This window comes from Colletotrichum tamarilloi (assembly GCF_030869305.1).
Source record: "Colletotrichum tamarilloi strain Tom-12 chromosome Unknown Scaffold_8.1, whole genome shotgun sequence".
Taxonomy (NCBI): domain Eukaryota; kingdom Fungi; phylum Ascomycota; class Sordariomycetes; order Glomerellales; family Glomerellaceae; genus Colletotrichum; species Colletotrichum tamarilloi.
The window spans coordinates 499,353-526,272 of NW_026849391.1; the positions used below are offsets into that span (position 1 = coordinate 499,353).

At 52.9% G+C, this 26,920-nt stretch overlaps 9 protein-coding genes across 9 annotated transcripts; 4 read left to right on the top strand and 5 right to left on the bottom strand.

The window, feature by feature from the left end:
* Positions 1-1,012: 1,012 nt before the first annotated feature.
* CTAM01_03516 (histone chaperone domain CHZ) lies at positions 1,013-1,431 on the bottom strand (the record flags this gene model as incomplete). The annotated part of the gene is made up of 2 exons (XM_060519551.1): positions 1,013-1,191; positions 1,272-1,431. The coding sequence occupies 2 exons, from the start codon at positions 1,429-1,431 to the stop codon at positions 1,013-1,015; spliced, it is 339 nt and encodes a 112-aa protein (XP_060385757.1).
* Positions 1,432-2,334: 903 nt separating this feature from the next.
* Positions 2,335-2,989, bottom strand: CTAM01_03517 (uncharacterized protein; the record flags this gene model as incomplete). Its single annotated transcript, XM_060519552.1, has 2 exons — positions 2,335-2,398; positions 2,466-2,989. The coding sequence occupies 2 exons, from the start codon at positions 2,987-2,989 to the stop codon at positions 2,335-2,337; spliced, it is 588 nt and encodes a 195-aa protein (XP_060385758.1).
* A 517-nt stretch (positions 2,990-3,506) lies between these two features.
* On the bottom strand, positions 3,507-4,832 carry CTAM01_03518 (cyclin; the record flags this gene model as incomplete). Its single annotated transcript, XM_060519553.1, has 2 exons — positions 3,507-4,050; positions 4,114-4,832. The coding sequence occupies 2 exons, from the start codon at positions 4,830-4,832 to the stop codon at positions 3,507-3,509; spliced, it is 1,263 nt and encodes a 420-aa protein (XP_060385759.1).
* A 3,519-nt stretch (positions 4,833-8,351) lies between these two features.
* On the top strand, positions 8,352-11,552 carry CTAM01_03519 (armadillo repeat protein; the record flags this gene model as incomplete). Its single annotated transcript, XM_060519554.1, has 3 exons — positions 8,352-8,646; positions 8,706-10,495; positions 10,551-11,552. 3 exons carry the CDS (start codon positions 8,352-8,354, stop codon positions 11,550-11,552), a joined length of 3,087 nt encoding a protein of 1,028 aa, XP_060385760.1.
* A 3,064-nt stretch (positions 11,553-14,616) lies between these two features.
* Positions 14,617-15,538, top strand: CTAM01_03520 (uncharacterized protein; the record flags this gene model as incomplete). The annotated part of the gene is made up of 2 exons (XM_060519555.1): positions 14,617-14,745; positions 14,804-15,538. 2 exons carry the CDS (start codon positions 14,617-14,619, stop codon positions 15,536-15,538), a joined length of 864 nt encoding a protein of 287 aa, XP_060385761.1.
* A 1,653-nt stretch (positions 15,539-17,191) lies between these two features.
* On the bottom strand, positions 17,192-17,749 carry CTAM01_03521 (uncharacterized protein; the record flags this gene model as incomplete). Its single annotated transcript, XM_060519556.1, has 1 exon — positions 17,192-17,749. The coding sequence occupies one exon, from the start codon at positions 17,747-17,749 to the stop codon at positions 17,192-17,194; it is 558 nt and encodes a 185-aa protein (XP_060385762.1).
* A 5,514-nt stretch (positions 17,750-23,263) lies between these two features.
* On the top strand, positions 23,264-24,154 carry CTAM01_03522 (uncharacterized protein; the record flags this gene model as incomplete). Its single annotated transcript, XM_060519557.1, has 2 exons — positions 23,264-23,402; positions 23,658-24,154. 2 exons carry the CDS (start codon positions 23,264-23,266, stop codon positions 24,152-24,154), a joined length of 636 nt encoding a protein of 211 aa, XP_060385763.1.
* Positions 24,155-25,226: 1,072 nt separating this feature from the next.
* On the bottom strand, positions 25,227-25,562 carry CTAM01_03523 (uncharacterized protein; the record flags this gene model as incomplete). Its single annotated transcript, XM_060519558.1, has 1 exon — positions 25,227-25,562. One exon carries the CDS (start codon positions 25,560-25,562, stop codon positions 25,227-25,229), a length of 336 nt encoding a protein of 111 aa, XP_060385764.1.
* A 441-nt stretch (positions 25,563-26,003) lies between these two features.
* On the top strand, positions 26,004-26,360 carry CTAM01_03524 (uncharacterized protein; the record flags this gene model as incomplete). The annotated part of the gene is made up of 1 exon (XM_060519559.1): positions 26,004-26,360. One exon carries the CDS (start codon positions 26,004-26,006, stop codon positions 26,358-26,360), a length of 357 nt encoding a protein of 118 aa, XP_060385765.1.
* Between the last annotated feature and the right edge of the window lie 560 nt (positions 26,361-26,920).

Here is a 26,920-nt window from a genome sequence, read left to right on the forward strand (position 1 = left end):
GAGATACCCTATAAGGTACAGTATGAAAGCGGGTGTCCCTTCCTGGGTCCGGCTCCGACTGGAAGGCTCCCCTCGGCTGTTGACAGCGGAGGGAATGGACGGGCCTACAGCAGGTACCTGCCTACCTAACTTACCTGAGGTATGAGCCTCTTAGACGCCCAGGCAAGCAGGTACTCACCTCAAGTAATCACCTTCAATCTGTACCCAGCTACCAGCCGAGAACTTGCGCTCAAGAAACTCATCTAACATCTGACTGTTTACTAGAGGAGAGTGTGACAGGTCCCTGAAAATGTTTTGTTTACATTAACTGCGCCTGTATTATGCACGCAACTTGTCAAGAAAGTGCATGTTGCTTCAATGCCAGGTACTAAAGTAGCTCTGCTTCATGCACTGATCCACGATCGAGCTGGCAGGTGGATGAGCTCTTCCCGAACTAACAAGAATTTTGCTGCGAAATAAAAACACGGGCGTTGCATGAACCTATGCCACGCCCACAACATCATTCACTCCACAGGTGCTAAACATGCACAAGTATTTGGGACCGCTCATTGTCGCATAATCTTCATTTCCATGGCACTCGTAGTAAAGGTAGCGACACCGCGCGCTGAAACGGCCTGATGAAATAGACAGCCATCCCGCCGAACCAAGATCAGGCAGGGTGGGCAGAGCAACAGCAGATCAACGAACGTCGCCGCTGCCGCCGCCGGGGGAAAAAGCTGCAATATCAACCGAACTCTCAGCCGCCAATGTCCAAACCCACCAAGTCTTTTCATCGACGCAAGGGGCATGCAAATGATTATCGAAGCCCTCTTATAACTTTTGTGTAAACCATCCACCGCCCCTTCTTTGCATTCCGTTTTCTGTCGTGTGTGTGTCATGCCGTTTCCCAATAACCGTCATGAATGGTGAGGAACCATCGCCGCCGCCCGCAGCCGCCACCATGTTAAAGGTAGGCAGGCCAAGGGAGGCTGTGCGAAGGTCGAAAGAAAAAGGAGGAGAATGGACTCGCTCCTTAGTCCTCATCCATCTTGGACTCGTCGGCCGCGAAGTCATCGTCGTCCTCGTCATCATCCTCCTCGGCGGGGTTCTCCTCGGCAGCCTTGGCGAAATCGATGACACGGCCACGGGTGCGGCGTCCACCCTCGACAATGTTGTTCAGGTCAATCTCCTCCATGCCGTCCTCCTCCTCGACTGCAATTCCCAGGCATGTTAGTCACAGGAAATCGCAGGTGCGCGGTAGATTTGTGACAGCCGCGGAGGTTCGTTCTTACCAGCCTCAGCGGCCTCGGGGGCCTCCTCCTCATCACTGGAGTCCTCGTCCTCGTCCATGGCGTCGCTCTTCTCGACGGGCTCCTCGGCGGCGACAGCCTTGCCCTTGCCCTTGGTCTCCTCGGCGAGGCCAGCAGCGACGTTCTCGTTCTCGGCAGCCATTGTGTCTGTTTCGTGGGTGTTGCGTGGTACTGTCGAGTCTTTGCGCAAAGGGAGAGAGTGAAGAAAAACAAGAAGTTGCTGTCGCAAAAAGTTGTGGTTGGATTAGGAAAGGTTTGGGGGGTGGGTTGTACGAAGGGAAGGTAGGTAGGAAAAGAAAGTGGAGGTGAAGCTTTGCGCAGGCAAATCGAAGGATTTATCGGTTCGATTGTACCTTCCCCCTGGTCCTGGTCCCAGCTTTTAAGACTGCAGTGCCTGCGAGGAAGGAGTGCCGTCCGCGCAAGGCTTGTGTGGTGTGCAGGCTCCCAGGCTCCCAGACTCCCACGCTGCGTCTCTGAGCAACGAGCGCTAGCCTCAGATTGGGCTAGAGCTGAATCGCCTGCCGCGCACGTGCCATGTCAAACCTGCCAGGTGCTTACGCCGTGAGCTCTCTCATCTGAAGCTTCCAGTTCAATATGGAAAAATACGAGGCTCTGAGGCTTGGGATAACAGCTTGTTGTATTCCGAAACCAAATCGGAGTCTTCTTATCTTCAAAAATCATCCAGCTAGCTAGCCCTCATAAGTGTCAAAACATGGTGCAAGTCTTGTGAAGAGAAGCATCTCAGCATGTCATGGCTCCCAAGTCAGTGTCGGATCTTTGCCATTCGGTTGATTACTGTAGATATCTTTTGACGTTGCCTCGATCCTGTGGTTAGTAAGACATTCCTCTAGGTTAGGAACGTTGAGAACAATAGGCATCGTCCCGGAACTTTCAAAGGCCAGTTGAGACAGTTGAGATTGGGCACTTCCACTCATACAGGAGAAGCAGGATATGGGCACCGACACGATGCCATCAAATGAGCAAGGTACTTCGCGGATGAACGTGAAAAAGTCTATTAGTGTATCTTCATCGTCGTGGTCTTCGTCTATTTTCCATCTCCTCCACCAGTGACAGTCATCAAGACGACAATCGCAATCAACCACCAGTACCTGCAAAGTCAACGTTAGCAAGCTCACCCACAGCCCAAGGAACCGGATAGAAGCTAATGCAACATACTTTTGCCAAAACGGCTTCTCCTCCTGAACGACCTTGCGTCCCTCGGGACTCAGCACAACAGGCTTATTCAACTCGGGCGTCTTTCCCTGCCCCGCGACCCTCACAACAGCCTGCGGTCCAAAATCCCTCGTCGCGCCCGCGTCGACCCTCACGCCCTTGACACCCGCACCCACGACCTCGCCCGAGGCGCCGTCGACGCTCAGCACGATGTTGGGCTGGTACCCCTTGGCAAAGTTCTCCGTCGAGGCGACCGACACGCTCGAGGTCCACTGCGCCGTGGCGGCATCGTAGACGCCGACGCGGACGAGCTTCGTCGCGGCCGGGTAGTCGGCGAGCTCGGGGGCCTCAAAGGAGGTCACGCTCGCCTCGGTTGGGCGTTTCGTGTCGTACTCGACCTCGGCGAGGAGGGTCGGCTTCTGGTTGGTAGCGAGGGAGACGGGTTCGATGTAGACCTTTGCGAGGCGGGTTTCGGCGGCGGCGAGGGTCGCTGCGAAGAGCGCCGACAGGATTGTTGTCGCGCGCATTTTTGTTGTTTGATTTCTCCGTCGTGTATGTGTAGGACCCCTTCTGAAAGGTGTGCCTGGGGAGAATGGCGCTGGGTGAGGTGTGTTAAGGTGCAATCGCGGCGAGCAATTGTCAGATGGGGGTGGGATGCTGGAGGGGGAAGTTCTATGGAGCTCTACTGGGTTGAAGGTCGCCCGGGGTAAAGTCGGCTGAACGAACACCTGTACCCCGGACTCACTCGAGCTGCCCCCAAATAATCACTGGCCTACTCTCTCTGGAAGCTTCTGCTGGGAAAGAAATCAGGCATTCTTTAACGCATTCAAAGGTATCATGTCATCGAATTCAAATCGCACATGGTTATAGAATCATTCAGAACAGTGTGGTATTCATTACCGCTATCACTCATAACCATTCAAAACATCCCACCTTTCCAAACGCCGCTTTGCCATGCCTCTCTGGCAGCAGTGATGCCCGCCCTTTTTTAACAGAATGGAATCGACAAACAAAGATTTACCCCTGAAACTCTCTTGGTGGCCGTTATGAGGGTTGCGATGGCCCTGCTTCATCCCCATGTGGCGACTTAGCCGGGCTCTCTTCGTCCGGCGAGTCTCCGCTGTCGTCAGCAACTCCGTCTGAAATCTCTGTCGAACCATCATCTTCGACTTCGTCAGAATCTTCATCTTCGTCAATCGCTTCTGCTTCTTCCTCTTGCAACGCATATCCTGGGCAGCGCTCAACGAGGCCGCGGTAGTAAGCCACAAGGACTTCTGGGTTCGGGACGATCTTCCAGTCTACCCTGTATAGAAATTCAAGCTCCAGCAGCTTGAGCTCGGCGACTCTAACGCCTCCAACTCGTGCATATGTTGTATTGTTCCAAAACAGATCCGATAGACCCTTGGCCGCCACAGTGGCAGCCGTGATCAGAAAGCGATGGACAGTCAGCGTATTGATGGTGAACTCTGGGTATAATGCGCAGAGACGGTCAATGTAGTAGACCATAGATAGCAGCAGAGGCGGGGTTAGGGTCGCATGCTTTGCCAATCTATTCAGATATTCCAGTACGGAGATGCTCGGTGCAGTTCTAAATACGGATTAGTGAGCGCTGCCACATCAGGGGCGACAGCTGGGAAAGGCTTTTACTCACCTCGAGTGGAAGCGAGTCAGGCTTCCGGAACGAAGAGCCAGAGCATCGTTGGTCTCTATCAACTCTGAGAGCATGTGGGATATGAGGACAACCATGTCCTCGGTGCTGCACAGCTCATATCGCTGAGGCAAGATTTTCGGCGGGCCAGCCGTGGGCTTTGGGCGCTTAGCCGCGCTGCTCGACGACTCGCCCGCTGCCGATGCGCTCGCCCGCGCTTGCGCGACGGCAGGATCTTGAGAGTTTCGACGTTTTCCGGGCGACGCGGTGGTAGTCGACGCCTCGCGAACGACGGGTGCCACGACGGGCTGCGGTTGTGACTGTATCTCTGTTTGGGATCGCTGATGGGGCTCTGGTTGCGGTTGCGGCGCGGATGGGTCTATGGGTTGAGGACGCGGCGTCGGCGGGGGCTCGACAGGCGTCGCAGGGACGGTAGTAGGAGTGCGTGGGGCGGTGGCATCTTGTGCCTTTTGGGTGGAAGACTCCATGGGAGAATATTGGGTGCCGGCGTCGACGGCTACATATTGTCGTGGGCGTGGTTGGGAGGAAGGTGAGGTCATTGAGGCTGCGGACGGAGAAGACCTTGATGCAGAGTGCCGCCGCGGCAAAGGGGCCGAAAGCCGGGCAGGAGATGAGTGCGGGGAGGATCGCGTAGGGGCATAATGGAAGCTATTGGGCGAGGCATTGGCGGAGCTGGCGACGATGGGAGATGTTGTCAACATGGTCCCGGGCGCATCGTGGGATTTCGAGGACAACAGAACGAGGGGATCGGACGTGATTGCCAGAAGTTGGAGCTGAAGTGGCGGGATAAGGTGAGCGAGGTGAGAGTGGTGTAAGGTAGGTAGGCGCTCCTAAGGTAAGTTAGGTAGGTAATACCAAGTGTGAGGTGTAGTTGTTGGCGGTAGCGGTTCGGCGGTCGATAGGGTAGGTTCAGATTTGCAGATTGCCAGACCCCAAAATCAGATAGGCCACACACGGTCGAAAAAACCGGGATGAGGAGTGGAGGGGCTCGGTTTGCCGACGCCGTATGGTGGTGGTGCGCGTGGGATAAGGTATTAGGCGATGAGGATGGCCAGGCTGGGGAGGGGGGAACTGAGGTGGATTGGCGCTACAGCTGTCCGATATTGGCAAGTCACCACCTTTGATACGGCGGCTGCTGGCAGGAGTCGTCTAGACGGCAGGTCGGCACCAGCTCCAGCAAGGTAGCAGTACTCCGTACCAGCCCATATCAACATCAGCAATAGAAGCGAGTGAACAGGAAGACGGTCACGAGAGAGGGAAAAAAAGAGTGGACGGTTGATGAAGGCATCCAATGCGCGAGGCAAGAGCCCCTAGGCAATCGCACCTTCCGTCCTCACTGCTTAGAATAAAGTAGACAAGTACCTTAGTTACGTACCAATATACCCAGTCGCCAACCAGTGGGATGGCCTGGGCTGCCAATGAGGTGCCAAGGACTTGGGACGTGGAGGGGCGCGAATCTGATTTTCTGCGGTCTCGGCACCAAGCCAAGCAAACCACGCTTGCGCCGGTGAGCCAGTCGTCTGCTGTGGGTTAGTGGGGAAGAGTCTTGACATCTGTACGTGGGCGAAAACGTGCTTTTCTGATTGTCACTGATTTCTCTCAGTCTCATTGCACTTCTCGCCCATGTTCTGTACCTTTCATTGTACGGTATAACTGCGTATCCGCAAGGTAAGGTACACTTACATAGTACCCTACAGTTGGTTCTACATGACAGAGTACCCCAGCTTCGGCTCCAGACAGAACGCAACGCCAGGGGATGGGCTTGAACGTGTTTCCGGGCAGTCATGACATACTCGCAGAGCACATGGCCTTGCAGAGCTTTTCTCCCGGCCCTGCGTGCCCTGCGTGCCCTGGAAGCCGCTCATTGCGCCATCACGTCCACTTCATCTTGAGGCCCTCCCGTCGCTGATTCAATGTCAAAGGTGGGCCGCTCTTCTGCTTCGGGACACCGAGCCATGCCACTAACGCTGCTCTGGCCCCGGCGCTGCAACCCTTCTACGGCTACTCAGGGCCGCCACGGGCCTCCCACAATAGTGCCAACAGGGACCTGGCCGGTTACGGTTCGTAGCCTGGGGCCGGAGGCGCCGTCGAGCCTAGGCGGCTCAAATTTTTCGACGGATAGATATGCGGGTTCAGATTATCATTTACGGAGGAACCAGTGGACCTTGGATCAAGCACACGCTTAGGTTCGGAGCGCGGAGAATGGAGTTATGGCGCCGACGTGTTCCACCAAGGGATCCAGCATGTTCCGCGACAACCTCTTCGGGCCTTTATCATCTTGAGTACCATGTAGGAAGTTGCTTCGCCGTGCGGGACTGTCCGCCGTTACGGCTTGCGGTCAGCTGCCACAGACTGCGGGTTTTATTACTTCTTATCGTGTATTTGTACCCCCTCGCGGTTGAAATTTCCGTTACAAGTTGTCCATTCGTCAGATGTCATTTATTATCTCACGCCTGGTACCCCTCATCTCACGATCGAGCCGCTATCTTGGTCAGATCAACCCTGTCTCATGCTTCAGTCGAATAATCTGTAGTTGTTCGGTATTGTGAACCGTGCAGTGCGTATCCTAACTAATGTCGTCGGCGTGCTGTGTATCACGGAGGAACGTCCCAGTGCTTCACGGAGAGCTTCGGCTTTTGCAAACAAAGGGACTGGCCTTGGCCATATAAGGCCCCTGGACACCCTCAAGGCTGGCCTACGTATGCCCCGAGAAACATGAGCATCGGCCTGTCAAGAGACACAAGGAATAGCTTGACCACATGGGTAGGTACCAAGGCATCTCGCAAATCCGTCCTATCCTTTGAACACTTTCCAATTGAGCACTTAAATCGAGTTTAAGTTGGGCTTGAAATCAGTTGTACAAACGTAGGAGTGCCCAACGGTTTCCCTACGTATTTGTCTATACTTATAGCTGAGAAAGCGATATTGATGCAGGTTGAAAGTTCAGCCGACTCGGGACATCATTGTCTTCAGCCGATGGACAAAGGTCCTATGCCGATTCGCTGCAGTTATCCAAGGTTGTTGGAAAGTCATCTAGCTCTAGATAGATGCTCACTGGATCTTTGCCGGCCTCTTACTGCCCACTCCCAAGAATGGTAAAAGTAAAAAAAAGTTTGCTATATCACCTCATCACTCAACTCTAGACATATCTAGGTTCGAACAATTAGGGCCTCTATTTGAAGCGGGAATCATTCATAACCGCCAATTCGACCCTTAAATCACAGAGAAATGTCTCATTGAATGAATCTCTAGACTCATCGACGGAATCCCCAGAGGAAGGTTTGTCAGTCTCATGTTTTTCCTCCGTGATAGTAGGAGCTGGATGCTTCCAGATCAGATCTACTTCATCCAGGTGGCAAGCGCTTCTGCTTCGGGAAGTTTACCATGTGTAAGCCATACCATGTGGGGTATCGACAGGGTGGAAGGAGACAACTAAGCCGTGTTACAACCAGCCATGCTGCGGGGGATGGTCAAGGTTTCCAACTGCCTATCCTTCCTTCGGTATCTCATCTTTTTTTTTCCTTCACTACTCACAAAATACGTTGGAACAAATACCTTTGAATGGAAGAACCATTGATGTTTGAAACAATCATATTATTCTCTAGCTTGTTGTTTCCGAGTGGGTGAATCAAAAAGCATGAAACCTCCTTCAGTATTCACCATGAAGACATCAGGACCGTTCATCGCTAAAGAATCGCGAGAACACGGGCAAGCACCAGCACAGCACAGGCTTCCGCACTGACGCTTCAGGGTGATCCAAGCTCCAGCTAGCATGTGAGAATCCTGAAAACGGCTGGTAGCGATAAGAGAAATGCACGTGCCATACCCCAGTGCCAACGCCCGATAATCACCCAGTCTCCCAGACAGTCGGCCCTGTCTTGAGGTGATCAACTGCATCCCATCCTGTGAACGACATCCTGGTCTTCTGTCCATGGACATCCGATTTTCTAAGCCAAGCTCTCGACAACTTTGCAACTCATCCACAGCGTACAGCAACTAATTATCGATACATGTATTAGAGAAGAATCTATTCTCCTTCCGACTTTCCGCATAGCTCGACCCACGTTTGCCTGACCGTCGACCGGTTCGTAGGGACCTAGGGCTCTGACGCAACCTCCGTCGCCGCAGCAGCACCACTCTGTCCTCGCAAGTACACGACGCGCTGGTCGACAACGACAACACATAGCCGAGCTCCTCAACGAACTGAGCTGACTTTCATCATGACACGCACGTCGAATCCACCAATCCTTTCGCAGCTCCAGAGCGCAAGGAGCTATACCGAACAGACGAGCGCGCTGCGGGCTCTCAAGAACGATGTTGTCGGGCACGCACAGAAGAAGGAGATGTGGGCTGAGCTAGGCGCATTGGAACCCATTGTCAAGATACTCAATGCTTCCCGGTCGCCGGCCAAGGTCAACGGCAAAGATACCCGCCCAAGCTCCAACTCTCGGTGGTTGAACGAGGAAGAAACAGTGAGGCTTCAGGCTTTACAATTGTTGGCGAGCTTTGCCAATGGTAGGACTCACTTTCTCCAGCTTTTTGGTCACTTCTGAATCTAACTTGGGCATCTCCAGGAGGCACTGCTTTCGTCGAGCCGCTCCTAGCTGCGAGCGCGCTGCCAGCTGTATTGGATAACGTGTGCCCAACTACAAACGCTCCTCTGCTGGTCACCACGGCACTACGCGTCCTCCTCAACATCATCGAAGCTTCCACTTTGTCAACTACGAGTTCGCCGATAGACATGCAAGTGTTAGCCGAGGCCATCTTCGCATCCGAACATATCGATTCTTTCAATAGCATACTTTCTAGCACCGCAACTGTGTCCGAGCAACAAATTCAGGTACCGTTAGTGGCAAGCATTATAAGCCATTTGTGTCGAGATGAGAAACACCAATTGGCCATGGCAAATCAAGGAGTCATTGACTCTCTCGCAACTCGGTTGGCAAGCATTGCAGTTGCTGAAGGACATGTTGTTCCCTATGCCGAAGTGTTCGGTCGGGTGGATCGGATGTCGGACTTCATTCCGGAACCAGCGCCGTCCAGCTCCAACTTGGCTTCGATCTTGGAGGCATTGGCTGTCATCATCTCGGACTCCCGCTTCAGGGCCTGCATGTTGTTATGCTCGCCGGCTATCATGGCCATCTTCCCTGCTCTGAAATTCAACCCATCAAAGGAAGTCCGAGCGCCTTGGAACTCCCTAGAGGTTAGCGGTCTCGGATACGCACGCCAGCAGAACCTCAGCGCTCTGGACTATCTACTACCAGCAATCCCTATACATCAAGGCCGGATCCCTGGTTCGCAGCAGTCGCACTTTCCTGCTCTGGGTTCGTCCGAGGCGCGGGAGCGGGCTCGCTCAGCCGCAAGCAAGTACAGCTCTACGGCTTCCGTTTGGGAGACTTCCCGGTTCGAGCTATTCGGAAACGAGACAGAGCCGGAAGAAGAACAGGAGACTCCTCTGATACCGTGGCTGATACTCTTGGTCAGATCGCGACAGGGTCTGGATAGGCTGATGGCTGCTAATCTCCTCACTTCACTTTTCAGGTCTGGGTTTGGCAGCAAGTATCTGAGGGAGACCAGCCTCTGCCTTCTGGTTGTTCCTGTCCTCATGGAGATGCTCGAACAGCTTCAGGCAGCGCCGCCATTAGTGAAGTCTCCCCTGGTTGATGCAGATGCGGCGCTCAAATGGACGATACTGGAGCGTACGCCAGCCATCCTTGCCCGTATAATCACAGATAGCGAGCCGCTTCAAAAGGCTGCTTTTGACTGCGGTGCCGTCAAATGTTTCAGCAAGCTTCTCAAAGACGCATATGAGCCAATCCCACCATCGGCTTACGCTAAGGTATGGTCACCACACGCCGATACTGCGATGGAGACCGAGAGCACCCCTCCCTCTCGCGCTCTGGGATCAGAAGGACAACCGCCACTCCTGGCTCACAGGGTGCGGATGCGAGAAAGTGCACTCAAGGCTATAGGGGCTCTGGCGGCCGGCAAAGACGAATATCGTAAGGCTTTCGTCGTGGAGGACGTCGTTGCTCACATTGTGCAATCATTATCGCCCACGCCCGGCAAGCCGTCGAATCCCAAGGATCGCAGCAAACCAAATGAACCAGATGGGCCAATCCGTGACGGATCCGCGTCTGACCACAATTCTGGGTACGGCAGTAACCCGCTGTCGGTCTTGATCGCGGGCTGCCACGCTGTGAGAATGCTGTCACGGTCGGTGAGTATTCTCAGGACGTCTCTGGTTGACTATGCTGTGGCCGTGCCTCTATTCCGGTTCCTCAGGCACCCGGACGTGGATGTTCAAGTTGCTGCCACTGCTGCGATTTGCAATTTGGTCACCGAAGTCAGCCCCATGAGGGAGGTGAGTGCAATCCCTGAATCGCCTCTATTAACGTGAACTATGCTAACCATCTCAGCTCCTGGCCGACCGGGGTGTGATGAAGATACTGTGTGAGCATGCGCATTCTCTCAATGCAGCACTGCGTCTCAACGCTCTCTGGGCATTGAAGCATTTCGTACATGCAGTTGACACCGACACCAAGAGACAATGTCTGGAAGAGCTTGAGTCTGGATGGCTTGTGCAGCTGATTTGTGACGACACGGAAGATGATGCTCTGTTCCTTGCTAGGTCTAAGCTGGACAAGCAGAATGCAGTTGACACTGGAGACGATTTGGATGGCGATGTCGAGATGGATCAGGCTGATCCGCTGTCCAAGTCGTGGTTAGGTTCACAGGACGCAGACGGCAAACGATCGGCCAAGTTACGTCAAACCGAGGCAAAATTGGCAGCTCTTCGCGAGGCCGAAATCAACCCTTTGCGGAAAGCCCGTAACGACGACCTCGCCATTCAGGAGCAGGGCCTCGACTTCATAAGGAATTTGATTGGGGCAGGTGCATCTGGACCGCAACCTGACTCGTCAAGCGATACTACGGAGATGATTGAGTACCTCTTCAACCAGTTGGGGCAGGAAAGATTTTTTGATATCCTAGCCAGGAAGCTCCAGGCCAAGGTACTTCATCCAACGTCAAGACGGTCCACGGGTTCAGGACGAGAGGCCCGAGTCCTCTACCCTCAGGCCAAGATCATCGAGGCCGTTGTGTTCATCCTCGTTCACATGGCGGCGAGCACTCCGGGCCATCGACAACTGGTTGTTGCACAAACAGACTTGCTCAAGCTGTTGGCGAATCACTTCAATAGCAAGGACAAAGAAGTCCGGGTTGCCCTTTGTCACTTGATCAGCAACCTCACATGGCAGGACGACGACAACGATGCACGAGGATGCGCCCAAAGGGCGTACGAGCTTAAGAAGTTGGGCTTTCTCACCAAACTTGAGGGATTAGAAGACGACAGCGAATTAGACGTGCGAGAACGGGCCAAGAGTGCAGTGTGGCAGATGAAGCAGCCTGGCACATACTAGTATGATAAGGGGTCTCGCTGGGAATATCAGATCTTGTTCCGATTACTGGTTATGCATGAGCGTCAACAGAGGTCGATGGGGCAACGGTAGCGGACTTTGGGTCAATAGACGGAGAGGTGTGTGAGAGCACATTGGTCCTGGGGTTGTGGTAAGGAGCGGATGCATCGTCGAGACAATTATCTTGGATTGGCTGGGTTCGCATGCATGTACGATATAGATGTACATGGAGTTTAAGGTAGCGTTACTGTACACGATGAAAGAGTACATGATGAATGATGGAAAGGCATGTGTCAGCGTTGACAGTCGAGACGTTCAAATAATTCAATGCCGAGAGTCGATTTGTGTGAAGATATGTATATGTCTTGAGGTTGTGATACATTTTGGACTCGTCTATCACTTCCATTCAAACCTTGTGTACCTCACCAGGCGTCAAAGGGTGATGTTCGTCCTTACTTATTCTGTATTACTGACAAGTACAAATAAACGTCTGCTTGAATTACACAAAAGAAAAAGAAAAAAGTGTTCACCCCCGGTTGGGGTTTACATCTCTTGGTGAACTTGCTAGGAATCAAACTCGGAACTTCGTCAGCCTTTCGTCGAGTAGGCTGTTGGCGTCAATTGATTGTTGACCTGTTTAACCATTTCCACCACTCAGCCCAGTTTGACCTGACCTCCCGACGGGGGGGGTGGGGGCTGCTCGGTGATGGGAATGAGATTGAGGGTGTGTGTGAGAGCTTCCACTTGTGGTGTATTCCATATAGTAGACTGGCACTAATGGTCGAATCAACTTATTACGGCATCGGAGGTGTTCGTCTGGGATTTCTCGGGAGCGACGGGTTGGGATGGGGAAGGTTCGTCTCTCATGTGGTCTGATCACGTACTCTCTGATCATGAGGTCGAGAAGGATCTGGAATTTAGAGAGAGAAAACAGAGTTGGGGCCGCGGGAAGGATCCACCATTGTGCAGGGAAGACACAGATGGGCCACGATCGACGGCAGGGTCGTTAAGTGCGGGACAGGGGAAAATAAGTGGTGCAAGAGAAAGAGAGAGAGGGTGAGTGTGTAGGTGATATGACACAGTCATGTTGCGTTGGGGAGAAAAAAATATTTCTCGCAGCCCGCGTATCGAGGAACAGCTAAGTAGGTCTGGTGTGGTGTTACTGGCCGGTACGCTGTAACGAATGTAGGCCTGAATGGAGCCGAATGAGCGGGCGAGTCGTTTGGTTCACGGAGTCAGGATCGCGATGTGATACTTTGCGCCGAGACCGCGACAGCGTGGGATAGCTTCATGTTTTAGAATGATCAATCGAGACTGTACATCTCCACAGGAACTCTAGGCTCTACATCACGACCTCTCACATGGCTGAGGTCTAATGGTGCAACCACGCGAGGCAATGGTTGGTTAGACGGGCAATGTAACCGCGTAGAGTTTATTCCTTCAAAGGGAACACCAGCCCTCCATCTGCAAATAAGTTCAAGGAGGGGGGGCGCTTATCCTGGGCTGATGTAGGTAGGCAGGCAGGTAGATCTGAAACCTCAGGCCAATTGACAGGCTCGCCGGTGTGATGTGATGCAGCTCGTCCTACCTATGATGAGGTTCTTCCGTTTACACAGTAGTCATCGGTACGGGTGCAGTCGTGGGATTTTCCCGATGGTTCCGAGCGTCTGCCGGGTGGGCTCCGGCCGGGGCCCCCGGAGCGCAAGGTCCTTTAGCTCCCACATCAGGTGAGTTGATATTTCAGGGATTCAAAATCAAGTATCAGCGGCCATTACGTCAATACACTCGTCTCTCATTCTTCGAATTTCCCTGTCTCCATCCGATGCCGGAACTATGTATGTGGGAGGTGAGCGTTTGCAAGGATTTGGCTGTTGTTGGTTCCAGGTGGGGAACGGCGAAAGACGAACGGGGTGTCTGTGCATGCCGGCATTTGCTTCTTTGCCAGTCTCTAGATCCCAGCAATGCTCTGGTCCATAGAACTTCGTTTAATCGTCCTAGAGCACGGCTTCCGCAGAACGATACACGTCAGCTAAGTTGATAACGAATCAACAGTGCATTCGCAGCTCAGAAATATTGACGTTGTGATGTCGTATGTGGCTCATGGTCAACGAAAGCTGACACTTTTTCTATGTGTTGGTTCATTTGATGGGTGACGGATGGCCATCGACGGAGTGTACGGTATACTTGCTTGGTCTAGAACCCCAAAAGCCTTTGACTCCGTGATACTTCACCTCAGGTACACCTCTGAGTACGGACATATGCTGTGACACCTTTCGGTGTAAGCGGCTCTGGCGCTCACATAACCTCAACGTATTCTGACTCCACACTCGGTCCATCCTTCCCCACAGCATACCATGTCATTGCCTATCCTCCTCGATCAAGGAGACAAGCTAGAAAGGAAAACAAATAGACTACCCACTAGTCTCATCAAGTACCAGGGTGCTTCCCGGCAGCCCTGGGAGCGGACCTCTCGACTGCCACTTCCTCGGCGCATGCGGGTGACATCCTGACTAAACCTTGCTTCGACTTGGCTGACTTCAAGACAAGGTCTCCTGACCGGAGGATTTTGTTGTTTCGAAGATGTTTCCTGCGATTCCCGACATCGACGGAACCTTCCATGGTTCGGTCACTGTGACTGTCCCGCCCGTCCCATCCGGCCGTGTCCATCACTGTTCGTTGGCCGGGAGGGGAGTACGGGTCACTCCGGCATCTGCGCTGCAAGTCTTTCACATCGCCAAGTTCCACTTGTCGGCGGGCTCGGACTTGGAGGTAGCATCAGTCACACAACGTTGAAGCCGTGATTGCACATTATGGAACCGTCGAGTGGCATCTTACCGTCAATTTTTCGGGGAGTGGGCAGTTGGAAACAGAGATATAAGACTCCCCTTCCATCCCTCTTTAGCAACTTCATCTCCCTCACACCATCACAGGCATTAAGCTTACAATATCTATCAACAGGCTTCCGCGGCTTGTGTAACATCAAACTGATTACAGTATTTTACTCTACTGACGCATTCTTTGCGAAACACTTATCACTACCAACTCTCGATCACAGCAAAACGACACTATGGGCTTGATCCTGCAGCGAGCCAACGAGGCACTCGACATCAATCTCACCCCGGGAATTGAGGAGCAACTAAGTGTCAACGGCTCCAACTGGCTATGGACTTGTGTAGCCATCTACTCTTTCTTCTTCGTACGTATGCCCTACTAAAAATCTCCTTTATCATCTTCCTTCTGACCTCCATCATCAGCTTGGCGTCTTCGCCCTCTCATGGAAACCTAGAAGCAACGAAAAGGTCTTCCACTACCTCCTCAGCATCGCCCTCCTAGTCGGTGCCATCACATACTTCTCCAACGCCTCCAACCTCGGCTGGTCCATCGTGACCCAGGGCACGACCTCCCGCTCGGGTGCTCCGCGACAAATCTTCTTCAACAAGTACATCAACTGGGTCGTCGCCTTCCCCATAGTCAACATCCTCCTGGGCCTCGTCGCCAACTCGTCCTGGGCCACCATCGTCTGGCACGTCTTCCTCTCCTGGGTCTGGGTCATCAGCTACCTCGTCTCGGCCTACACCCCGTCCGTCTACAAGTGGGGCTTCTTCGTCTTCGGCACCGTCGCCTACCTCGTCATGGCGGCGTCGACGTTCGCCGAGGGTAGCGTGGGCGCAAAGCGCGTGGGCACCCAGGGAGACTACTGGATCCTCGCCGGGTATTTCAACCTCCTCTGGCTTCTGTACCCGATTGCCTTTGGTGTCTCTGAGGGCGGCAACACCATTGGCGTCACGCCTCACTTCATCTTCTTTGGTGTTCTGGACGTTCTCATGATTCCCTGCGGCGCTGTTGTCCTCCTGCTGCTGTCCAGGAACTGGGACTACAACGCCTTGAACCTCTACTTCACGCAATACGGCCGCGTTCCCCAGGGTGGACACTTCCCTGAGAAGTCGGCGGCTCCTGCCCCTGCCCCAGCTGTGACCCCCGCTGTCTAAAATGTCCTTGAGCCTTAGAAACATTGTGTATGGTGTCGGACGACTGAAGCCCTCCTCTCGGGATACAGTTTATCGACGATCTGAACATGACCGGCAATTTCTGCTTGACGCCATGCCATTATCGGCCTTGAGTAGGCAGTCGACGAGGGAATCAGAAAGAGAACACGGAATACAATCATTTACACAGGAGCGCCAACGGAGTAATCCCTCATACGAGAAACACATATAATCCGGATGGCGTACGGATAGGAAACACCCTCACTCGTTTGCTTCTTTTCGCAGAGTTGGAGTACGCTGACAGAGTTTATAATGTATAATGCGGTAATAAGTTTGAGCAAAATTCATCAGCTGCTACTACTAGATGATTGGCCTGAATAATAGCGCGGTCTTGAGTGAATCCTTACTACTCTTCTCTTGATAGGTCACAGTAAAGCCAACACTTCCAGGTAGAGTCTTTTTCCAATCATTGCTAAGATGTGGTTCTTCGCCTTTGAGTTGCGTTCTCCGAGTCTCGCCTGTGGAACAGATTCCCTAGTAGACATTATCTCGACCACAGCAAGGCAAGGAGCATTTGACGTGTTTCCAAAACTTGAGAGCTTGGAAGGTCCCCGGTCACTCCCATATGCGAAGCTTTCGTGCAAGAGAATGGAAATTGGCCTGAATAGACGTACAACGAAGAAGGGATGTGGATGGTAATCTAGTTTCACTGTGTGGTGGCTCTAGAATACCGATGCCACATTGGTGAGGAGGCGTGAAAAGATAAGAATCGGTCTAGTCGGGGGTTTGAGGTATACAATCACCTCAACCTCGTCGTCCGTAACTTCGTAATCGTAGGCCCTTATAATAAATAGGCTCAGCGTTGCGCGAAAGGCGTTATATATGGCTTGACTTCTTCTAGAAGCTTTTTGTTAAGCCTCTATCGACGGCGTCACTATTCGTCTCCCTTTTATCCCCGTCGTCCTACCGTTGACGCTTCTCTCACATACTATAAAGACTAAGACTGAATGGTAGGTCGTTCTTTCAGTCAAACTATCTTCAGTTTATCTAGAACAATCTCGATTATATCACCGGTGCCGATCGTACGTCCTGTACAGAGAAGGGGCGTTTCAAATCAACCTTCGTTAATCCCCATCTCAAGCAGATCTTGAACTAAAGCTTATCGTACGAAATAGGCAGCCGTTACCACCGTCCACTAGAGCCAGGATATTACGGTAGGAATAGGATATCTAGAAGAAGGGGGCGAGACTAGATACTCGCTCGAAGCAAGGTTGAAGGCTTCCCCCCCACCTCGGGTAAGGCTCGTTTCTAGATGCTCAACTACTCGATGCCGAGAAGGATCTGAAATCGTTGTGGACAGAAAGGCGAAATGCGACTCGTTACATGCTTCATTTGATTCACCGTTGTCTCTTCCAAACACCCATGCGGTCAATCTGTTTAAAGAGATGAGCTGAAGATATGTTACGCCATATGATAGTTGTCTAGAGTTCTTGACTACGAGATTGCGATTGGCCTGACGCCCAGGTCGCAGAGTCGCATTGTTAACTACGTAGCGCATCATAGAGGCTAGATGTTATGGGAGGTAATGGATATAGTAACCTCCCTTACAGCAAATCTATGAAAACCGAAGATACAATCTGTGTATGAGCAGCACATTCACTCGGCGTCCGGCCGAGGTACTTTTGGAACAGGTCCTTCAGTTATCTCATATCGTTGGAGGCTAAGCCTCAAGCTAATCGCTCCGAAACGTGATGGACTTAACTTTGGGTATCTCATCTTTTGATTAGTATCGCTCTCGCCAATGAAGTAACTTCTCCCTGGTGAGATCTCGTTGTGTAGTGACTGGCTAAGAAGCGGATGGATCTTTTCGGTCAGGCCAATCATGATAGCTGACTGGCCGCCATGGTCGAGAATGTGAACCGCGTATCGGGATGAAGAGGAGACGATGAATCGCCATATAGTCTCACATGCCAGGAATATATCACGAGGGATACAATGACGCCCAAACCCTCCTCCGTGTCCGCTCATTCTCTCCACCCAAGGATGTCGCAGTCCATCATCATCATCATCATCAGACAAACTCCCTCTACTAGCCGTCACATCAAATCGCTTCACCTGGAACCCAGCTTTCAAGACAAGAAAGCAACTATCCGTTCGGCGTCCTCGGACGCCAGGTTTCGTCCGGCCAACCGTATCCGCATTCAAGACATACATGAGCTCATCCCCCTCCAAGACTATTCGCCCCCCCAAAAAGCAACCATCACGAACCGCACCTCGCAAAAGGCGGGACTGCCCGCCGCCTGGGCCCGCGCCCGCAAACACACATACAAAGACGAACTTCTTCCATCATCGCGTCAGGAATGTAAAAAGCAAACACCCCGATACCCCTTCCCCAGTCGCCGAATCCAATCCAGACCCCCCTCGGACTTTTCAAAATGCCCCACGTGGCAAAACCATCGTCCTCGAAGTGAGGAGAGTTCGTGGCATTTTTTCGCATCGTGCCATCTCACCGGTGCCCGCTGCAGGGAGGGGAATCGACCAGATAGACATTCCAATCAATCTCCGACATTGTTTTACTTCCAATCCTATCCCGCCATAGGTAAGCTTCAAGGCGGATCTTACAGCTATGTCGGGCACACTTCATTACAACCTTTCTTTCCCAATCCTTACGGTCTCCGGGTACACCATCTCTCTCTCGGTTACGTCTCGTTATCGTATGGCTAAAAGGTTACTTCAACCTCCTTACTCGGACCCCATGTCAAAGCGTCACGTCACCAGTAACCACCGACCAGAAGACATTTTGAGGGGGTCAAAGGGTCTCATGCGCTGGCGTCGTACGGCAAGCACGGTAAAGTCTATGAGATATGTAGTGTACCTCTCTTCACCCCCATTTAACCCTGTACGTCACTACATTTTCTCCAGCAAGAATTTGACGGCGAGTAAGTCTTCTTCAACACCAGTGAAAAGAGAGTTGGTGACAACCATGGCAGAACAAGATCGAGCTGAGGCCATTTCCCGAGCACCGTTCATAAACTCCATCATTGGTCATCTCTTAGTCGGAAAGGTTTACCAAGGTTTTGGAAAAAACTCTCTCCCCCTTTCCCTTTCCCTTTCCCATCCCCCCCTCATCTGTATCAATAAACTACAAAGAAGGTTTCTTCAAAGAATAAGCCTTGAGACGATTCCCGACGGGTAAGAAAAGAGAGACGTAGTTAAAACCACCCGAATCGGGGGAACAAAAGTGAGTGCTGGTACGCAAGGTTAACCTTCCCTCGCCTCTTCGCGCCCAAGAGGTTCGACCGACGTTTTGGGCTTCTTCCCGGCAAGAACCTAGTTGCAATTATCCCAAACAACCAACAACCTTCGCAGAGCCGCTGATGGGCCCTACCTTTCTTACCAATCAAGTGGGATACCGTGTACAAGGCAAAACTCACAATGCGCCGAATTCGCTGAGCAGCACGCGAGAACGAACCGAACGTTGGGGATGGATGGGTGGATGGATGGATGGATGATGATGACGCTACCTCGACCGCGCCTCGGTACATAGCATCTAGTATCACACCCAAAAGCGATCTCGGACGGCCAAGAGCGCGGATGCTCTAGGCAGTCACTGCTTCCCCCCACCTTCTCATCTACTGCTAGGCTCTCTCCTTGCTGTGAAGCTGGTGCTACACGATGCCGCCTCTTCTTGTATGCCATGACCCGCAGAGGAGGGCATGAAAGCCGACCGATTCCAAGACATGAACGGATTACAACGAGCTTTGAGAACAAGCTTAGGTCACCTGAAGAGATGGTTCAGGCAAGTAAACCAGGCTGAAGCATTTGTAAGCCAAGGGGTCTTTTGAGGCGGCGGCTTTCTCGCTCTTTTCAGTATCATGGTTCACGATTCCTTGGGTCCTAGGTTCTTGAGGTTCCCAGCGCCGAGTTAGCGCCGGTGTCAAGTTCAAGTGAGGCGTCGCGCGAGAGAGAGACAGACAAAGGTTTCTGGTTCTTCTGCGGCTCTCTGGGGCTTCCCTTGTATTGCATGAGGTAGGTGCGTTGTGCTTGTGTGCGTTTCTGGACGCGGGAACAGGGCAGTACATTCAAAAGAAGCGGAAAGTCAATCGTTGATCGAGAAAAGAAGAGACAACCTTGAACCTGTGGACCTTTCTTGGGGGGGGGGGGGGAGTTTCAAGGAAAAAAAGTTGGTCCAAAGAGAAACGGACGGTGCTCGGGGACGAGTCTCGGGGAACCCTTGCTTGAAGAGGCAAACGGGTTCGTGCAGCCAGCCTTCATCGACATGGCATGATGTAGTCTCTCTCACATCCACTGATTTATTTACGTCTACTTGGGTGCATTCAGGCTCGACTATGATATAGAGGAGGAGGGGGAGAGAAGGATTCAAGAAGAAATGGTGAAGACCTGCAACTACAAGCGCCGAATCTGCGAGGACATATGTATACCATTCTACGCATCCATGATGGGAAAGAAAGACAGGTCTCGTCAGCAGCGGTGGGGGCACGTGCATCATGCAATGGAGATTCGGCGAAGTATTGAGCTCAAAAGCTGGGACATTGTTTGCTTGCCCTCGCGTATGGTTTCTCAACCAGGGTGTGGGTGATTTCGCACCATGCTGTGCCACCGTGACGAGACAATCTGAGGCTTCGATGAGGCAGGACAGCCAACTCTACCCATTCTCTTTCGCTCATTATGCTGGCAAGAAAGACGAAGCTGCAAGATAGTTGGAGCTGGATAGACTGGCAGCGAGAAAACGTTGACCTGGCCTCTAGGGTAAGGTCGTCCGATGCAAACGGTGGAAGGGCAGCAGGCATCAAACATGGGAGACAACCCGACAGCTTTTTTCAGCCCATGGACTTTGGCAGTGACCCCCTCCCCTCCTTGGACTCATTTGTATCGTGTTACACGACATTGACCATCTATCTCACTGGCATCTATCTCACTGGTAAATGTTGAAGCCGAGCGAGCGGCTAGAGAGGATGGGCAATCGAGATGGCGTTGCCAGGCGATGCGGCGAGGTCAGATTTGGTATGGCCCTTGATGTGTAGTGTGCCGTTGCGTTTCTTTGGTGGGTGTCAAGTGCTCAGTCACCACCGGCACAGAAAGAGTTATCGGTTTGCGCCCGTGGTTTCGTGACTGGCCGATTCTTGCCCACACTGGAGAGGAGAGGAGCCTAGGAAGAGCCTTGGCTTCCATGTGCCTGTTGACCACACGTAGAAGAGTGCCTTACGTTGCAACGTCGTTGGTACTAACCCCGCCCAGCACAGTATGACAGGCTGACAAGCGTGCCTCGCAGCTCGAACGGGAGAAGCCAGCCTTGCGTTGTCGCCTGAGAGAGAAAATGGGGACCATCTTCATGGAGGAAGGCGTTGTCGGCTGTGCCGCTGGCTGCCTGTCCTTGACTCGCGGTTCGCAAATTGCCGCGCAATCATTCTAGTGTTTGCTGCCCTCAGCCTGCCAGGATGGCGAGTGAAATCGAGGGAAGACTTGCTGATGTTTGCCACGTAGGGAATCGTTGTCGAAATTCCCAAGGCCGTTGGTTTGGTTCCTCCTTCCCGTGGGCGGCGAGACCCCTTTCCACGGGAGCGTATCCAGTCATGGCAGTGAAAAGGGTCGCGTGGCGTCCCTGTTGGTTACTTTGATGACAGGTTTGCTTGATTGGCGTCTGAGCGGACCGCAGATGTATGGACGTGACCAGAACGGCATATTGGGCCCGGCCAGGTAGGTAGGTAGGTAAGGTAGGTTAGTCAATATCCGAGGGTTAATGTGAGAACGAACGGGTTTCTGGGGAGTTTGAGTTCAGATGCCACCTGGGCGATGCCGAAGCTAGTATGACCGTTGTGACATGATGCAGTAGTCGGCTGCGAGCTACTTTAGATGGTTCTTTTCTAACAAAAGATATCGCGAGAATTTGAAGTTGATGGCTGTCAAATGATCAATGGAAACACCCCTGTGATAGTCGACGATACAACGTCGAATCACGTTTAACGATTTAGGGTCGGCCGCCGGAAGCGGGCCGGAAAGACTTTGTACTGTACATACAGGTTCCACGGGAGAATTGTGAATCGGACCATGGAGTGGGTCTAGATTGGCCCTCGCTTAAGTGGGGTGGGAATGAAGGAGGGTTGCAAGGGGAGGGACGCAGGTACAGTGTCGGCACTGTCCTCCCGACTGGACAGTGGGCGGCCACTCACGTCGCAGTGTATCACTTCCATCTGTGAGGTGAGGGCAGAGGAATCTCAGATTGAACCGGGCACAAGGCAGGAAACAGCATTGGGAGAGGGAAAGTGGGACCTTAAGAGGGGTCATAATTGGCCATGAGATGAGAATGACGAGGACTGTGGGCAGGCATTGACAGGTGGAGTCAGGTGGACAGGGAGACATCAGACACTGAGCCAAGGGTCGAGGACACAGAAGGCATGCACACGGAGGTCAAGGACAAGGGCAGGAGGGAATGAGATGAGTGAGACTGCGTGCTCCGTCAGAGGTTACTTCCAGTCTGCCACTGGTGCTTTGTCAAGTCAGTCTGGCGCGGTCCCGCGGGCGGAATCATTGCCCGCTGTTGCAGTGACAGAGTGGCTCAGTGGGCTCTCCAGGTTCTCCCAGACGGGAGGTCGTGCTCGCAGTGGGCTCAGAAAACCCATCGCCCGCAACCCGCGGTCGGCTATAGTCAATACTGTGTATCCGTAGGGAAGAGAGACGCTCAGGCCGCCGGGTGAGCGACGATTCCCGTAAAGGCGACTCCATTGTGCCAGTCTCGATTCTGAAATGGCCCATCGTCGCCATCCCGGACAGATGGGAAAAAACAATGGGGATGGCAACGATATTCCAGGGAGTTTTGCAGGCTCGAGCCAACGCAGCCAACAACGACCAACGCAGGGCTCCCAAGGCCATGACCAGCACCCGCACCCACTGGAGTCTCTACCGGGGATCAACGGACCGCTGCTGCCCCGTCTTCCCCTTGAGTTCCTCTCACTCTCGTTCCCAGAACCTCAACCGGGGCTTGAGGCTTCAGCCAGGTCCAGGGCTGCTTGAGCGGCGTTCCTTCCGCACACTCTGATAGGCAGGTCTTCACCCATTCACTCACTCACTCACTCGCTCTCACTCCCCCACTCATCAACCACTCTCATCCCCGAGCTTCACTCACCCACTCATCCACTCAAAAGTCTCAGGTCCAGACTCAAGACTCCAGACTCAGACTCACCTCAGACTCAAACTCAGACTCAGACTCTTCGGGCTCTGCTCTGGACTCCAGACGTCGCATATGCGCCTCACCAATAAGCACAAGTCTAACGGATAAAATGTGGATCTGTACTGTTTCTCGTCTCTTTGGGATGGCAGTTACCCGATGCTGTGGATTGCATAACCAACCCAAGACACCTCCTCATTCTCTTTGACCACTCACCTCATCTCACTCAGCTCCCGAAGCTATGGTCCTGGACACGATGGACAAAGCGTACCCCCCCTACCTACTGCGTATGCTCCTCTTCCCCCATCCTCCCTTCCCTCGCCTAGCTTCCACGTCTATGGCACTGGAAGTGGCAAAGCAATTTAGCCTCTAGGCTTGTTATCTTCACGTTTCTTACCTTACGGTACGTGCCTGCCACCTGCTTACCTACCCTTCGCTACCACCTTTTTTGCACCTCGCGTCTTTGGATGGCACGATGGCTTGGTCTCTGCATTCTCGCCTCCGTTTCGACCAGATTTGCTTCCCGTTTCTGTGCGGCGCGGATGTTCAAAATACATCTTCCCAAAGACAGAAAAAAGTGCTTGCACAAATGGGAACTTTTCCTTCACACCATGCCACACCAGAGCATAACCTCAACCACCCCCCCGATACCCGGCATCGTGGATATCGGGAACATTAATCGTAGGTTTCTACGGCTGTACCGCAACGCATTTCATTTCAACTTCCTCTTCAAAGCGCCGCCCGGCCAAAGCCCGAGAAAGACGGGATGAATCCGTCATCTCTTGGCAACTTTACCATTCGGTCCCGACGCATCCACTCTATCCCCGCCCAAGGCCAAGGCATTCGTCAACCGTGGGTACCAAACAATGCCAGCCTCAGAATACCTATGCGTCCCTTAACCGTACATCGTTGGCTTTCGTCGCTCATTCGCTTCAGTACCTAGTTGCCGCTGCCTTTTCCATCGCCAACAGGCTCAAAGACCACGGGTATCTTTTGCCCTCTTTACACAGTATCTTACTTGCGACACGGACACAAGCGTTTCGCTGTCGGTCGATCGGCTGGCCGGCCTTGGGTCGCAATTGCAGATCTTGGCAGCAATTGTGCAACGCATTATCCACTTTGTACTGAATCTGTACAGATACGGGTCCGCATGCTTTACTACCGTCTGCCTTCAGCCCTTCAATTCACCGTCTGGCCCCCATTCAGTGACGCTGCACAAGTTCACGACTGCCAAGCCTTGGGGGCTTTCTGTTCATTCAACGGATGGGAAATGGGAACGACTGACTAGGTACTGCCATTGCTTCGAATTCCATTGTCTACGGGTACGTCGAGGATTCAAGTGCTCGACATGGTCGGAGGCTAGAAGCAATTGCCTGCCGGGCCTGGATATTCATTCCGAATCTTTCGTACGAGCCTGTGAGGGTACGGAGTAATCGACACACAGTGTACAAATTCCCTACAGTCTGAACTTGGAGACTGGGGTTTATCCACCTGCCCATCCTGCCATCCTCCACAGTCCCCCGTCTGCCCTGACCTTGACCACTCTCAATTCGACCTCTCGCCCGCCAATGCCAACAGTATTAAATCTCCCCGGTGGAGCCCATGGGAACTCGGTAGATGCTGATCACTCGGAAAGGTCCTTGGCTAGCGCCTCGACTGATTCAGTCTACCTCGGAGGCCCGATGCTTCCCTTCTATGCTTATTTTTCGTCTTTCACCAAGTTGAGATCCAAGCACCACGCACCAAGTTTCCCCCAAGTATACGTACGGACAGGCGTACAGATACAGATACCTACCTACGGCCGGGAGGCCCGTTTTCCAGAGATAAACGCTGTCGCACTCACGACTCAAGACTCAAACTTGCTATCACGGCCCATGTTCATTTGCTGGCCATGACCCACCATCCGTCAAGAAACTCTATTACTACTCTACATTCGACGGGCATCCTCGACGATGACGCAAATGCAGTGTCTGCCGCGCTAGGTCGTCAGTCGCGGAAACCCCATTCATCAAGAAGACCGGAAACGGTTGTTCGGGTACTACGGCGTTTCTCTGGGGCCGAAGGAAAAGTTGTTGCTAACCTGAGAACTTTGGCCGATGTAGACTGGAGGCAAGCCCGATCCGAAGCAAAGACTAAGACAGCACTTCCAAAGCTTGCGTTTGGCTTTTTCTGGTCTTTCTCGGGCAATACCGATGGGACGGTTGCTGCCACGAGCCATTGACCAAATTGTCCGAGTTCTTTTTGGCGGTCAAGGCTGCTCGAGCCTCGAGAAAAGGCAAATACCTAGGCCAAGGTTGTAGGCCATCCGATGTCTACAGACCTCGGGCAGTTGAGAGACAGCACTTTGGGTAACGCCCGCACCCAACGTCATCGTTCGACTTTGCCCACCGTCTCCATCCAGCTCAGTCAGGGCAACGACGCGCCGTACCGGCATATCAGAGACCGTTTTTGACTCCCGCTTCGCTTCTGTGGTTCAACATAAGCAAGCCAGCTCTGTCAAATGCACTAGGCATGAACGTGGATAGAATGGCACTTGGGTATTTTGACGTCGAAAGCCAGAAACAGACGGCTCATGTGCGTTGTACGCATACATGCGGCTAGTATCTGGATCTTGACGGCTACCTGAGCTTCGCGATATGCCGGCTGGGCGTGTCGCACGGCGGCACGACATGCCACCAAGGTGGAAGGTTGAACGCAGAGGGCCGCTGTTGAGGAGGGCGATGACAAGCATAGAGTGTTTTGGCAGCTGTGGCCCGCACCAAAATGCGGCAAAAACGTCTCATCTTCTTTTGTCGGCGGCGACAGAAGCACAGGTGGGATATTTCGAAGCGTTCGAAGCATAGCCATCTATCCAGCGAGAGCCGTACCTTGAGGATCGCTATGAGCCAGGTCTCGAAGCGCACACAGAATGTCTCACCATGAAGGGCATCTCTTACAGCAACAGTTGTACACAATCTTTTGGCCTAACCTTGGCGCAACCTTGACGCCTACGGATACTCACAACCAACAAGATGACTGTATTTGTACAGTTAGACTGGTGTGTGCTCTCCTTACGGCACTCTACTGTTATACGAGTGTAGAGCACTGCCTCTATCATATCCGGAGGTGGCCAAGCAAGCACACCTCTTCCCCTGCTCTTGGAAGCGCAGTCACCCTTCTCGCACTGTAGTTGCGACCCAAGTGACAGGCCCCTCTGGCCGAGTGATGAAGTTGATTGGGAGCGTTTCTCAAATCCCGGCAACTCTGGCTTGGTTAGCCTCTTGGCACACATCTGAGCCCGCAATGGTGGCGAGCAGGGATGACGAGAAGGGCTGGGACAACATTCGGACCCGGATTGGCTCAAGCAGTGTCAAGTGGATACAGATGGGGTCGGAAATAACGAATGAAGAGGTCCAGTGTGATGAAATCGAGCCACATTGCGCGAAAGCCGAGAGCGGCACAATGGCCAAGACTCCCAAAGATGCTCTCCCAGGGTTGCAGAGTCTGAGTCTGTCAGAGGAGAAGCCTGGCGGCACACTTACTGCGTACATGCTGCACCACCATCCTCCTGCACCTAACGACTGCAAGCTGCAAACGCAGCAGCAAGACGAACAAGAGATCCCTGAACTGGATGGGCGGGTGAGGGCCGCGCTCGGGTAACTAAGAAGGGCAAGAGGGAGCTCCACGAATTCGCAGTTCACTTTTCAAATGATGGTCCATCTGTTTATGCGCCTCTGCCACTTATTCCTGGAAGGGTGGCCTGGCCTTGTCATGCCTGCTCAACAGCCGACCAGTGAGAGATCAAGTCCACAGGGGGAGACAGTGGACAGTGGAAGGCTGACTGTACACACAGAACGAACCAGTATGTGAAGAAGAAGTCCGAAAGAAGTTGTGAGCACGAGAAATTACCACCATGGTGAAGATTTGCATGACCGGACGTACCTCGGACCAGACGCGCCTCAATGCTGCTCACAGACTGCTTACCGTCCTCCAAATGCCACCAGCATCAGCACCAGCAGCATCGTAAGGCAAGGCCACAGACAGATCTGTCCTCGCTCTCGAAGGCAAACCCGAGACTCCGGCTCTTTGTGCGTTTTTGGGTGGGTACAGCACTGACTTTCGGTGGCTGTCCTGAACTTCTGGCATGGCCGAGGCAAAAGCAAAGGTTTTCCTTCTGGCCTGCCACGGGGATGGACCTAAAACTTTACCAGTCGCCTCTA